At 43.1% G+C, this 15170-nt stretch overlaps 1 protein-coding gene across 7 annotated transcripts in view; it reads right to left on the bottom strand.

Moving 5' to 3' along the window:
- Positions 1–14862, bottom strand: part of REPS1 (RALBP1 associated Eps domain containing 1) — a 60541-nt gene extending 45679 nt beyond the window's left edge. For 5 of the 7 annotated variants that reach the window (XM_015858396.2, XM_015858398.2, XM_015858397.2 and 2 more), the window contains exon 1: positions 14626–14861. In XM_015858396.2, coding sequence (XP_015713882.1) covers positions 14626–14778 — 153 coding nt within the window. In that variant the 5' untranslated portion in view covers positions 14779–14861. Of the gene's footprint in view, positions 1–14625 lie in introns of all 7 variants that reach the window. The other 2 variants (XR_001554185.1, XM_015858401.2) reach the window with 2 other exon arrangements.
- Between the last annotated feature and the right edge of the window lie 308 nt (positions 14863–15170).

Here is a 15170-nt window from a genome sequence, read left to right as displayed (position 1 = left end):
GAATAAGAGAAGTAAGGAAGTAAGATACATGCCACCTACGTAGTAAAGATTTAAAAACCATCTTTCAAGTGCTTGGACAGAGTTACTCAAGTACTAACCATTCCATAAAAGAAAGTTATAAGGAGCAAGTCTGAGGCAACTTTTCAAGATTGGCAGTGACAACACGAACAGTGGATGGAGAGGGAGTGAACAAGCTCATTGCCAGGCCTTCTGTATCACATCAACTAAACTAGGGTGATAACTCAAGTTTACTATCCACTAAAATATGCACATACATAAATAATAACTTTGTATTTATATACATAAATTACATACCGATATTAAGAAAGAAGCAGAACTGGGATCCCGAATACACATTTTGAACTCAATTTCATATGCAGTTTCTTAATTTGAGGTATTCTAGTAGCCAAATCATCAGTATAAAGCTTTTTTTAAAAAAAATAAAAAATCATAAACACAAAGAAGCCCTGCCTAGAACCACAGAATAGCTGAGCTTGGAGAGAGCATCTGGAGATCACCCAGACCAACCACCCTGACTCAAAGCTACAGCGTTTTGCTTAGGAACATGTACAGCTGGGTCTTGAGTACTTTCAAGGACATATAGTGTGACTCTACAGAGTCCACCTCTTCCCTTGTTCAACCACCCTTGCAGTAAGAAAGTTTTCTCCTATATTTAAATAAACCAAGGATCAGGGATTATATCGTATGAGCCATGCACCAGGGTTGCAAAACAAGTTTTCACATAAGCCTGAAAATTGAAGTTAAAGCAGACCGTATGAATACACTTCTGCTTCCATACTTTGTACACAGTTCTACAATTCTCCTGTGCATACTGACCATAATGATGTAATAAAGAACAAACAATACACTGAAAAATGAACTAAGGGTCTATTTCAGATTAAAAAGCTCAGGAAAAGTAGAAAGAATAACCTATATTCTGGAATTACTGCATGCACCAGTAGAGGTTGGGGGAAGACCTGCTGGAGAGGAGCTGTACAGAGAGGGATCTAGGCGTCCTGGTGGACGACAGATTGACCATGAGCCAGCAGTGTACCCTTGTGGCCAAAAAGGCCATTTGCATTCTGGGGTGCATTAAAGAAAATGTCACCAGCAGGTCGAGGGAGGTGATCCTCCCCCTCTACTTTGCCCTGGTAAGGCCTCATCTGGAATACTGTGTCCAGTTCTGGGCTCCCCAGTACAAAAAAGACAGGGATCTCTTGGAAAGAGATCAACAGGGGCCACAAAGATGGTGAAGGGCCTGGAGCATCTCCCCTATGAAGAAAGGCTGAGTGAACTGGGTCTGTTTAGCCTTGAGAAAAGAAGACTGAGAGGGGACCTGATCCAAGTCTATAAATAGCTGAGGTGTGGGGGGCAAAGTACTGACCCTTTTCAGCAGTGTGTGGAGACAGGACAAGGGGAAACAGCCACAAACTGGAGCATAGGAAGTTCCGCATGAATGTGCACAAGAGCTTCTTTATGGTGAGGGTGACGGAGCACTGGAACAGGCTGCCCAGGGGGGTTGTGGAATCTCCTTCTCTGGAGATAATCAAGACCCGCCTGGACGCCTACCTGTGTGACATGGTGTAGGGAACCTGCTTTGGCAAGGGGGTTGGACTCGATGATCTCTAGAGGTCCCTTCCAACCCCTATTATTCTGTGATTCAGGTAGTTTAATGAAATGTAACTACAATTAATTTTCATTCACAGTTTAAGACGAAAAACATTATGACAATAACATTACTTCTGTATGCTGCATCCCATTCATTAATAAGAATCCAAAAGCTCTGCAGATAAATGTTAAGCAGAAAATGCCATATGGTATCTAAATTAAGTTTAATGCACAACAGATTCACAATGGGTACTAAAATGCGCTGTCACACAGAGGTGCTCTTCTGAAGTCACGTAATCCACTCAACTCAGCTATAATAAAAATTAACCATAACTTTACAGGGTAATGTAATTTGGTATAAAGGCGTTTGGAAAAATATTTCTCAGGAAAAAGATCACCATCACTATATAGGGAAAAACCATGAAAACTTCTGTCCTTTTCTTTTTTTTCCTAAATTGAATATATATTTCCTCACAATTAATTACCTTCAAACTCATTGTTCAGCAGCCATCTGTTAGTAGATCAATTCCTGTCACTCCACTGAAGTGGATCTGTTTCACTAACTGCAGACCGCTGTCCTCCAGGCTGACAGTTTTGTAACTACTCTCCCACCTACCACTGGCTAGAAATACCGATCAGTTATTAATCGAGAATTTTGCAGCTTTCTGCAGAAAAATCTCACTCGACAGGTAACTTCTGAGATGCAACAGTTGTTTATGGCCCTGTAGAGTAGCAACAAGACAGAACTGACAAAGATCCTTCTTTTGATGGGTTATTTTTAACCAAGACAAGTCTCTGACCCAGTTCCCTGCAGGGCTCCACAGACCTTGGCACGTGGGGGCACTCGGGAAGAAAAAAATAAAATAAAATGGAGACAGGACAAACAAACTGCTGCTAAAAGAAACGGCCCATTGCTCAGGATTCTATGTTTCACCACTACTGGCAATATCCGACAAGTATTTTAACAGTCTTAAACCTACCCCAAGTTTATTTGCAAAATGCATTTATGAAGGATAAACAGCAGCTATATTTAATCCAGCTAAATGCGAAGTAGAAAACTTTCATATGCTGAACAGCAAGCCTAATATTACCCAGATTTGATACGTAGTTACCTTACTAGGTACTTTAGATATATAGTACCAACTAGTCGAATGTATTTACTACTAAGAATTTGCAAACACAAGATATATATCTGGGACACTGATGTGCTTATTTTTTTTTATGTCTTACTGACTATTCCAGAAAGACTGATTTCAGTCAAAGCTACAAATCTGGCTACAGAACACAAGCCTTTAAAGAAATAAAAGCAGTAGCACTTAAGTACTTAAAAGAGGACAAATACTCCGTCAAAGAACTATTAAGCGTCTCCCACTGCCTGTATATACAGATCATATACTTACCTACCCTTGGTTTTCACACACTGCATATATCCACTGCTAAAATATCACCAGGAAAAAAACCTAATTGATAGCTCCAAGTATAACAATTCTCTACACATACTCAAGAGTTAAGCTTCCCTATTGCACAGGTCATTTCAGGTTCAAACATGCACACAAATCAGGCATTTCAGAATTAATCACCTCAGAAACAAATAAGTTAATTAGTCCTTCAAAAAATGACCCACTATTTTTAACTCTCAGAGAAGTGCTTCTGCCCTGGTATTTTGGAACTTGTTTTACAGGGGTGTCCATTCCCTCAGCCAGCCCTCAGAAAGGGTTGGCAGATTTAGAGTAAAGCTTTCATTGTTAATAGAAAAGTAGCAAAAACATGCAAAATGCTGCTATCACACATGCACAAGATAAATGCTTCTTTTAATGGCTGAATGCACTGAATACTACAATTAAAAAAAATGAATTCACAATATTTCCACCTACTTTTTGAGCCAGTTGTACTTTAGAGCTTTCACTTCAAAAGGAGTATTCTTTTCCCACAGATATTATATACAAAATCTAATTTTCATAAATATATAATACACTATCACTGTGTGATAGCTCAGTATCACAACATTTCTCACACTCTCTCTCCAAGAACAACAGGACAGAAAAAATAAGATGGAAAAAAAAGCTCACCAGTTGAGACAAGGACAGGAAGATCACTCACCAGTTACCATCAGGGGTACAAACAGGCTCAGGGTAAGGAAGATTAACCTAACATTGTTGATAACAGACAAGGACAGTGAGAACTAAAACTTAACACCTTACTCCCCACACACCCTCCTACACCTCCTCATCCCAAACAGTGGAAGGGAAAAGGGAACAGGGACTGCAGTCAGTCCACAATGCTTCATTTCTTTTTCATGGTCCCTCCCATGGGATGACATCCCAAGGCAAGTTTCCCACAGGCTGCAGCTCTTCAAACTGCTTCAACTCTTTTACTGTGTTCAGTTTTGGGCCCCTCACTGCAAGAAAGACATTGAGGCCCTGGAACGCATTCAGAGGAGGGCTACAAAGCTGGTGAGGGGTCTGGAGCACAGGCCTTAAGAGGAACGGCTGAGGGAGCTGGGATTGTTCACTCTGGAGAAGAGGAGGCTCAGGGGAGACCTTATTGCTCTCTATAACTTCCTGAAGGGAGGTTGTAGTGAGCTGGAGGTTGGACTCTTCTCTCATATAATCAATGATAGAAGTAGAGGGAATGGTTTTAAGCTGCGCCAGGGGAGATTCAGGCTGGGCATTAGGAAGTATTACTTTTCAGAAAGGGCAGTCAGGCATTGGAATGCACTGCCCAGGGAGGTGGTGGAGTCACCGACTATGGGAGTGTTCAAGAAATGTCTGGATGTTGTGTTGAGGAATATGATTTAGCCGGGAAGTATTGGGAATGGTTGGTCTAGATGATCTTCTAGGTCTTTTCCAACCTTGATAATTCTGTGATTCAAGCACTGCTCCAACACAGCTCCATACCACAGGACCCATCCCTCAGGAGTGTCCCTCATGGACAGAAGCTCCCCTAGACTTCCTGCTCCACCTCAGGCTCCTCCATGGCTGCACATGGAGATCTGCTCTGCACAGTGCCTGTGGGCTGCACAGGGTCAACCTTCTCCTCCATGGGCCTCTCCTGGACTGTAGGGAACTTCTGCTCCATGCCTCGAGCACTTCCTGCCCTCCTGTACTGACCTTGGGGACTGCAGGACCGCTTTCTCACATTTTCTCACTCCTCTCCCAGCTGCTGCTGCCCAGCAGGTTTCCCCCTTCATTAAATCTGTGCTCTCTGAGGCACAACCAGTACTACTCACAGCTCAACTCAAAAAACACCCAAAACAGATTAAAGTTCATTGTAAGGAGTAGTCCACACAGTTAGATAAAAGGGCCTCTCAATTGGGAAGCTCTTTGTTTGAGACATCATATCAGCAAGGCAGCAGGAGAACTTTGCAAATCTGCAGGGAGTACATCCTGCAAATTGAACTCACAAGGTGAACCTACACACCCAAACCATTGTGGCCTGACACATCTGACCTCCAGGTTCAGAAAGAAAGCAGCACAGAGCAGCTCTCCCAAACAAAAAATATATTCAGGAGACATTCCTGACTTCAACCCATTCCAGAAGAGGTCTGCAACACCTCCTGTTGTTCCTGACAGCACACAGTCAATGGTGCATTAAAGACTCATTCATGGATGACACTTCCTAACACAGTAGTTCCAATTTTTCCATTTCCTGTCAAGGCTTTTGGTCCTGCTAACAGCTCCTGTAAAAGCTGCAGCAGGCATACACATGAATCTCCTCACTATTAGTCTCTCATACAAGCCTCCAAAGTTCCCTTATTGCTTTGATTATTCATTGTAAAAGCTGCTAACCATCATCCATACACACACAGAGGCATAAGGCATACAGACCTAGAGATGCAGAAAGAGAGGTTCTTTTAAAAGGGGATATACCACATACCTGTCTCCTCTTCCTATGCAATTTTACATTGCTGCTTAACCTAAATAGTTCTTTGCTCAGTCACACTATTGTTTTGTTATTCCTCCTTCTTCAGCACCCAGTTGCACAATTCTCCGCTCCTGAGCATTAGCTGGTTCTCATGTATCTGATCACACAGTATGATTACTGCACTCAGTAAGCCAGCAAAAAGTGACTCTGTTACCTGTTGTTTCTTTAATCTGAATCCTTCTACTGTTCAGCCGACAAACATGTCAACAACAAGGAAGCACATGGTTGGTGGCAATGATTTGTTCATGTGCCTGCAAACCTGCAAGGCTGCAGCCTCGAGAAAGTTGTAATGCTTTGCATTTTAGAGGTGCAGAAAAGCTAGAAATGAGGCAACTGAACCGAATGTCACATAAGAGTAGTTGCAGATTCACAAAGTACATCTGTCCAAATTAATCCTCTGTAGATCAGAAAGATAGGTGAATATATTAGGCCAATAAGATTTCCACTCAGAACAAAGCATATTTCCTTTCTATGATGGTCCCTGAAGAATTCAAGCAATAGGAGGAGAAAACACTTCAGCACCAACTCTCAATGACTGAATCAGCCTGTGACAATTTCGGTCTCCCAAGATGATTCCATTGTACTCAAGTGATTTCCAGAACAAATGGCAATAGCCAGAGTAGCCATACATACCATTGATTGATATTCCTTGCTGATTTATTTCCTTACTTTTTGGATTTCAGTATTTTCATCAAAAGTCAACTTTCATCTCCACAATAGAACAAACGTAAGACAGAAAAGCTACAAAGAATGAACACAAGCTACTGGCAGTTTGCTATGTACAATGAAAGTTAAGGCATTCCCTGATCCCAGAATTAGTCGTCACACCATGACATGGCCAAAAAGGACTGGTCAGATCTGCTTTGTTATTCCTCAACACTTCCATACAAGTTCACAAGAAGCTCCTGTACTTGGTATTTTATACTGCTCTCCCATCTACGTCTCTTCTCAAAGTTAAGCTGACTAGAAAGCCCTCATCAGTTACTTTGCAATGCTTTCCTCCTCCCAGTAAGGTCTACAAGCCGTCAAGTCTTTCAACGCTGATACAAAATCTAGTCAAAACTCTAAAAAAATGTGCACTTATAGATATTTGAGATATCTATAAGATATTTGAGATTGATATTTGAGACTTAAGAGTTACTTGCACTAGGTTCTTAGATGAATTCAGACATTTTCAGTCAGCAAAAACAAGTTGTACACGTTGCTGCCACAACAAGAGACTTTTCTACAACATTTATGAAGCAGAAGTAATGCTAAATCTTTGTACAGCCCAGTGCTGGTCAACCTCTCCCAGAATTAGTGGAGAAAAAGAGACTTGTTTAAAGTTGAGTCTGCTAATTGCTCTGTTAATATACTTTGGGGGCATGTTAGAGCTCAAAAGTTAATCATTCTAAAAATTCAGGTCAAGCTGTCATCTTTCCCAAGCCCTTTAATCTATCACAGCACTGTTTTATACACAGTTTAAATGTACTTTTTCCATAGCAAGTGCAGGGGATGGTCTATTTAGACAACAACCTCAGAAAAACACACACGTCACAAACACTGAGTGCTGATTTTGTAAATTAGTGCTTGACTAAGCACTGCTGGCTTAATACTCCATCTAGAAAAACAGTGAAAGAAAAAGGGCAAGTGAGAAATGGATCTTCCTACAATCATCACTAACAAACTCAAGTAAAAAAGTCTGACGGTCAATCTATTGCTTATATCCCTTGAACTTGTTTAGGCAAAGAGTTGAATTCTGTTAAGGAGGTCTAATTTAAATGGCAAATACTTATGACCCATAAGTATAAAACCATGACAACCCAATACACTCAAAACTTGTCTGTAAGAGTTTTAAAAACTAGCAAATAGAATTGAAAAGTCATGGAGACCGACAGTGAAGTCCTACAATTTTCACAGTACCATAGAACAGTTTGGGTTTGGAAAGGACCTTTAAGATCATCTATTTCCAAGCCCCCTAGTATCCAAAGTAATATTTAACAAAGATTAGACTAAGATGAAAGCATGTCTGTGGCTTTTAATAGATAATAATAGATAATAGTCTTGTGCGGGTTGGAAGGGACCTTAGAGATCATCGAGTTCAACCCCCGGGATTGGAGCCTCTGTGTAGCAGAGCGGCACTTCTACCACTTGCGCCACAGGGGGATTCGAACCCGGGCCCTGGTGTTTGCAAAGTGGCATTCTTACCAGTGCGCCACTGGGGCACAGTCAAGGGGTGGAGGAAGCGCTCACCAGTTTAACACAGAAGAATTATACCAGGTTTACAGCACAAGTTTGTAACTTGATTCGAAGACAGCTGGCATTTCTCACAAAAGTTCCCAATCTTTCTGAACAGATTTTGCCATGTCAGAATGGGTATCACTCATCCCCTACTGTCCTCTGATGGCACATGAAAAGAAACACAACTGTTTTCAAACAAAGCTGAGCTGTGATACTTGAAATCTTCTGAAAGCTCTGCTGGCATATGCAATTAAGAAGGGATTATGTACCATGAATTATGAATTCCGGTCAATTTCAAAGGCTGAAAAACAATTACAATGAGAAACCAGCCGAAAATAAATATAAGTCTAATAGAGCTTATCTACAGCACTAAAGTTTTGCCATCAGCTTCCTGCTTCTGGTTAAAAAACAATGATTATTCTCTGAGTAAATGCTGCTGAGATACGAGACTGCTCAAACTAATCAACTGTGAAGAGAAAACAATTCGCAGCCCAGCAGCCACTGTGAAAGTAACAACATTAGTGCAAAACTTTTGTACCACAATTCCGTACAAAAAGCAAAGCACAGTTTGCAGGATACAAAGACTAAGCACAATTTCTGATGCTAACAGAGAGCAGGCTGCTTAAATATCTCATCCTGACATGAAACAAGTTTAACTCCCTGCTCAGCTGACGTGAAAGAAAAATGCTCTACACTTGCATTTTAGGAAAGAGTGGGCAATTCACTGAAAATTCTCAGCTTTAGACCTAGAGATCATTTGTGTTTACATCAGATTCCTAAAAGCTCATTTACTAAGTGAGAAATGGAATACAGCTTGAAGTACAGACAAACACCCATGTTATACGGATTATGTGTATAGATTACATATGATTATAATTATAAAGAGCTACTTGCTCATCAGCTTTACGGCGCTAAAGCTAATAAAACAGTATGAATAAGAAAAATACTAAATATAATCACACATTTCTGCACTAGAATCCCTTCATAATCAGCTGCTACAAATTCATTTTATTTTCAAATGTAAAAAAGCTCACAGCTTTTAGAGTAAAACAAACAAACCAAATATATATGCTGGATATAATTAATGAGCTATTTCAAAATTGGGCCTGTTTGCTGTTTATGCAGAAGTTATAATTACAAGAAAGTTGTGGGGTTGGTTTTTTTGTTGTTGTTTGTTTTTGACACAGCACATATTTTTTGAGATCTAGAAGTGCTATGAATTTTTAAATACACTCCAAATGCAAACAGTGGAAAATATGGGATCTGCATGCATAAGGCATTCTAACTTCTTAGCCCACCAGCTTGGAAAAGATGATGAATTCAACAAATTAATCATAGAATTACCCAGGTTGGAGAAGACCTTGAAGATCATCAAGTCCAACCACAGCCTAACCAGTACCCTAACTCTAAAAACCCTACACTAAATCATACCCCTGAGCACCACATCCAAACGGCTCTTAAACACATCCAGGGATGGTGATTCAACCACCTCCCTGGGGAGCGTATTCCAGTACCTAACTACCCTTTCCGTAAAGAAGTTCTTCCTAATATTCAACCTAAACTGGCCCTGGCGCAACTTGAGGCCATTTCCCCTCATCCTGTCACTTGTCACTAGTGAGAAGAGACCTGCCCCACTCTCACTGTAAGAACCTTTCAGATACTGGAAGAGGGCGATAAGGTCTCTCTTCAGCCTCCTTTTTCCCAGACTAAACAGCCCCAACTTCCTCAGCCTCTCCTTGTAGGGCTGATTTTCCTAGCCCTTCACAAGCCTTGTTGCCCTTCTCTGGACCTGCTCCAGTAACTCCATGTCTTTCCTGTGCTGAGTTGCCCAAAACTGAACACAGTACTTGAGGTGAGGCCTCACCAATGCCAAGTACAAAGATTAGTACATCATAGTTAGATCTAATCTGTATGTCTCTACCACACATGGTAATCTAAGCATGGCCTGGCTCAGCTTCCACTGGCACCACAAGGACAACAGAAGACCAGATATGTCTGCACCTTGGTTGACTTCCTGCACTGCCCAGAAAGTGTAGCTGATGAACAGGGCTCTGTGCTCGGAGTCTGGACCTCCCAGTGAAGAAGCCGCATCACAGGTATGAGCTCTTACAATCCTGATGTGAAGGCAGAAAACAAGCAGTGACAATCATTTCTACATCAGTGACAAGAATGATCAAAATTCATTTGTTCCTACAGACTCCTTAGATATGAAATAGATTTCAAAGTGGATGACGAGAGAAAGACCAAAAATAGGCTTTACACAGAATCACAGAATGAACCGGGTTGGAAGGGACCTCAAGGATCATGTAGTTCCAACCCCCCCTGCCTGGCAGGGCCACTAAACATACACATTTACTAGATCAGGTTGCCCAGGGCCCCGTCCAACCTGGTCTTGAACACCTCCAAGGACGGGGCATCCACAACCTCCCTGGGCAGCCTGTTCCAGGGCCTAACCACTCTCCTAGTGAAGAACTTCCCCATAACATCCAACCTAAATATTCCCTCTTTCAACTTAAAACCACTTCCCCTATTACATTAGGTTTTAAATGGACTAATACAGGCATATCTGTAATTAAAACAAAACAAGGGTAACTGTACAAGTCATCTGTTGTTCCAAAGAATTTTAGCAAAAAATCACAAGTCAAGTTAAGTAAGGTGCACACTGTCAGCACTTAAGATGATAATTCACTACTGTTAGAGAAAGTGCATGCAAATAATCGAGCATTGGTTGTTCAGTAGTATTACTGTGCTTTTAAAGCAAGATGCTTCGACTCCTTAATTTCAGATGGGTATCATACGCATGGCTGAATTTATTCTTGTCTTGTAAAGCTTCTGGAATTGATACTCAAAGAATGATAGTTCATAAAATTTGGTGATTCAGCCAGATAAATAAGAATTGCACAGATTGAACAAACAGGACAACAACAGGAATACTAATTTCATGCATAGGTGATGAACTTTTGTTGTTCCATCTGACAATAGCTTCGACAAGCAACTTCACCAGCAGCACAGAGGGACCAAAGAACTGACTTAAACAGCACATCTACATTAGCATTTTAGGTCAGATGTAGTAAGTGCATTTGAAGCAAACCTTCTGTGCATCCCACTGCTCCAGGTCACACTATGGAAGCACCTCACAACAGGCTACTACTTCTTTTTCTATGAAGCTGACCTAGAAGACGCACTCTAGGATCACAGTCTACAAGATCATGCCAGAACTTGGTCAAAGCAGAAGCTGTGAAGCACATATACAGTGTCAACATCAGGTCTTCAGTATTACTTGTGCTGTGTTACATTACAGAATCACAGAATCACAGGGGTTGGAAGGGACCTCTAGAGATCATTGAGTCCAACCCCCCTGCCAAAGCAGGCTCCCTACACCACGTCACACATGTAGGCGTCCAGACGGGTCTTAAATATCTCCAGAGAAGGAGACTCCACCACCTCCCTGGGCAGCCTGTTCCAGTGCTCCGTCACCCTCACTGTAAAGAAGTTCTTCCGCACATTTGTGCGGAACTTCCTATGCTGTACTTTCATCCCATTACCCCTAGTCCTGTCCCCACGCACTACTGAAAAGAGACCAGACTCACCACTGTGGCTCCCACACTTCAGGTATTTATAAACCTGGATCAAGTCCCTTCTCAGCCTTCTTTTCTCAAGGCTAAACAGGCCCAGTTCACTTACTCTCTCCTCATAGTGGAGATGCTCCAGGCCCTTCACCATCTTTGTGGCCCTCCGCTGGACTGTTTCCAAGAGATCCCTGTCTTTTTTGTTCTGGGCTCCCCAGTACTGGACACGATATTCCAGATGAGGCCTCACCAGGGCAGAGTAGAGGGGGAGGATCACCTCCTAGTAATACAGGTAATTCCTCCTGTATTACTTGCTAATAGAAACACCAATGCACAGGTAACTGAAATTGGGTTGAAACAACCATTAAATCTATGCTTGATGACAAGTGAAATATCTGGTCACCCTAAAAGGGGAAGGCTCTCCTATCTGCCATTTCTTCCAGCAAATGGTTCTCATGCCTCTTTCCTTATGCCAGAATTAACATTCATTCAGTCTCATTGTTAGCTGATACAGAGATAAAAATCAACCAAAAATTGGAATTTTCTACTTGCGAAGCCCACGGAACCAGTACAGCACAAAAGCATCAGACAAGGGGAAGAAACTGCAAGTAGGAGCACATAGCTGTGGGGGGTCTGAGCCACCTCCATCAGTGCCTTCTCATAGTTAGATCAGTTTAACTGCAGTATGACACCACACCCTGAGAGCAATTTAAGTACTCACATACTGTTAGTATTCAAATACTAACTGCTGTGAAGTAGTGCTATTCTCACTGTGGCAGTGCTAAGGCTGCCCCTTTTTAGGTATATACTATGTATCATGTGCAGCTTTTCATTCAGAGTTTTTGTTGCCTTGTGAGAGTATGATTTATATACATTAACTGCAACTGTTTCAGTCTTCTGTGCCTTCATTCCTTCTCCTTTACCAGGCAGCTGAGGGAACCCTTACAGCCGGCAAGGAAATTGATTAAGAGCAGTTACTAACTTTTCATGCTGTAAGACATATAAAATAAACATAACCCTTTGCAGGAAAAATTGCTTGTACATTCACCCCCAAAGAACAGACTTGGAAACAAAACAAGTTACGGGCCCAGAAATGCAATTAAGTCACACATGTTCATTTTCAACAGAGTCAATCCCGAGGTTATTTACAGACCCACAGGACTGAAGAGCGAAACCTCAGGTAGCTCCTCAGGACAACCTGGTGCCTGTGAATTTGAAGAGCAGCAATTTTGCACTGTTTTGCATTTCACACGACTACTACCACAACTGCATTCCAGGATTATATAAGGTTTGAGAAACTGAATTGAGTTCCTTTCCGTCACAGACATCAGGTGCTTCAAATGAACAGGTAAGGGCACAGTACTGTATGGTTAAAGGAAAATCCCACATCCAATCACACTGTCTCATTATTTCATGAGCTCTATCATTTGGAGGTTTTAGTTTTACATTCTTAGCTTCTAAGCAGCAAATACAATTTCCTTTGGAAATACAATGTTTCGGTGCAGGTATCAAGCAGAGGCATATTTTGCTGAGACCAAGAGCTACGCAACTAGAGTCTGTCCTTAAATACAAGGTACTTCACAGGTGACCCACAGCGATTGCACAAGCCATCCGAAGTGAGTCACACTGCTAAGGGCATCTTGACTTTCTTTGTATTATTTACAGTTTCATACCTCATGCAATCTAACATCTCCTTTGCCATTTGAACTGCAAGGTTTTTCTTGCGATCTCCACCGAGATAAGCTTGGTCTGCTCCTTAAGTTTGCTTATTTAGAAACCATGGAATGATGAATGAGTAGTTTATTGTTCCTTCAGTTGTGCTCTACTTTGCCAGAAAATACTTCACCTACTCTGCAACAGATAAGGACATAATCTGTGGCCACTTGCATTCAAAATTCCAAGTCTCTCCAAGTTCTTGTACCCAGTGCTCACACAAAGCAAACTCTAGTACTAGTCCGGATCCCTGTGTAGATAAAACAGGCAAGTTTTATGGAAAAAGAGATTTTTAAATGGAACAAACTTGTAAACACTCACTTTCCCGGGATGATTCTTCTGAAACGTGCTGGCCACATGCAAAAAGCAGCAGTGGGTGGCCTTGAGAAAGCTCATTCACAAAACACCAAGCACACAGACTCTAACCATTCAGTCCTGTCTGACAAGTCATCAAATAAAAGATTACTAGTTTTACCAGTAAGAAGTTTTCCTTATTCAGCCCTCTCCTCCTTTATTTCTATTTAAAAACAACCACTGCACACAATCACCTTTCCCACTGAGCTGGAGCACATGATTCAAGGCATCTGAAGTCCTTTTAACTAACCCACTTGCACTTACCAGCCCAGAACAAATCAGTAATCCTCGTTAAGCATAAGTATTCTCCTGGAATCTGGTAATAAAGTGCTGAACGCTGACATTTGTGTACTATATTTCTGGCTACAGTAACTGTTGCTTTGTTAGAAGGGGCCTCTCATCTAGCCAAGAAGAGGATGTAAGTGCAGAGAAGATACGAACGGCTTTTACCAAACAGTTCTACCAAAAGCGTTCTTTCCAGGTAGCTCAAAAAGCTACATAAGTATGGAACTGGGAACTCCAAAAGCAGGAAACTGCTACAAACAGGTGTTGGTGAGAATGATTCACTGGGAATACTTTCCTCAAGCGATCGCAAGAGGCACATCGGAGCTGATTCTGCTACAGCAGTAGCTCCGTCCTACTACTACCAGCTTTTAGATGTTATCTGCTCATGGAAGCAGTGTGAAAAATCTTATATACATTGTGAGTATGGAGCTACATCGTTCTTAACACTGCATTTTCCAGCGTTAGAAATATTTTGTTAACTACAGTCAGTATCTGCCACGAGCCCTCATAAAACCGTGTGATTTGGGATGAAACAAGACTAGATTCACTAACACCCAACGGCAGAAACCCATACTCCCTCCATCCACACGCTGCAGGACGGCCCCTTCCCACACAGCAAAGCACTCCAGGGTTCTCTGGACGGCCTCAAACACAGCAACACCCCACTAGTCGCTGTACCGGAGGTTACCAGCAGCCCCATCCCGCCCCACAGGCCCCACGCACCCAACAGCGGTGCCCTACGCGAGGGCACACGCCACAGCCTCTCCGTTCCACCTCCCCGGGCTCAGGTGGTCGCCGCCGGCCCGGACAAAAGCTCCGCTCCCCGCGTGGGCTGCGGCCGGGCCGGGCGAGGCGGCGGCGGGGAGGAGCGGCAGCGCGGAGCGAGGCCGTCTCCCCACCGCGGGTATGAGGCGCGGGGCGGTGCCCGGGCTGGGGTCCGGCACGGCTATACCTGCATCACCACGTCGTTGGGCAGCTGCGCGGCGCGGAAGAGCTCCAAGACGCGCCCGTTGGACGCCACCTTCTTGGTGCTCTCGGTGTCGCAGTAGGAGAAGAGGTCGCAGTAGTAGCGCTGCTCCGCCTCGCTCAGCGTCAGGCCCTCCATCTTACGCCCCGGTTCCGCGCGGCGCTGCCGCCGTCCCGCATCCAGCGGCGGCGGCGGAAGCGACGGCCCCGGAGCGGGAGGGGGCGGCACGAGGCCCGGATGTGGGGGCCGCCGGTAGCGCCACCTTCCGTCTGGAGGTGGAGCTCCAGAAATAATGACTGAGTGTTGAGTGAGCAAATGTGAGAAGTTAACCAATAAGCAATATATTCGCTGGAACAGGCTGCCCAGGGATGGTGGTGGGTTTGCCTCCTTCTCTGGAGATTATTCCAAGACCTGCCTGGACGCCTACCTGTGTGATGTGGTGTAGGAGCTCGCTTTTGGCGGGGGTTGCGACTCGCATGATCTCTAGAGGTCCTTCAACCCCTACAATTCTGTGATTCTGTGATTCTGTG

This window comes from Coturnix japonica, chromosome 3 (assembly GCF_001577835.2).
Source record: "Coturnix japonica isolate 7356 chromosome 3, Coturnix japonica 2.1, whole genome shotgun sequence".
Classification (NCBI taxonomy): Eukaryota; Metazoa; Chordata; class Aves; order Galliformes; family Phasianidae; genus Coturnix; species Coturnix japonica.
This window is presented reverse-complemented; position numbering and strand designations above follow the sequence as displayed.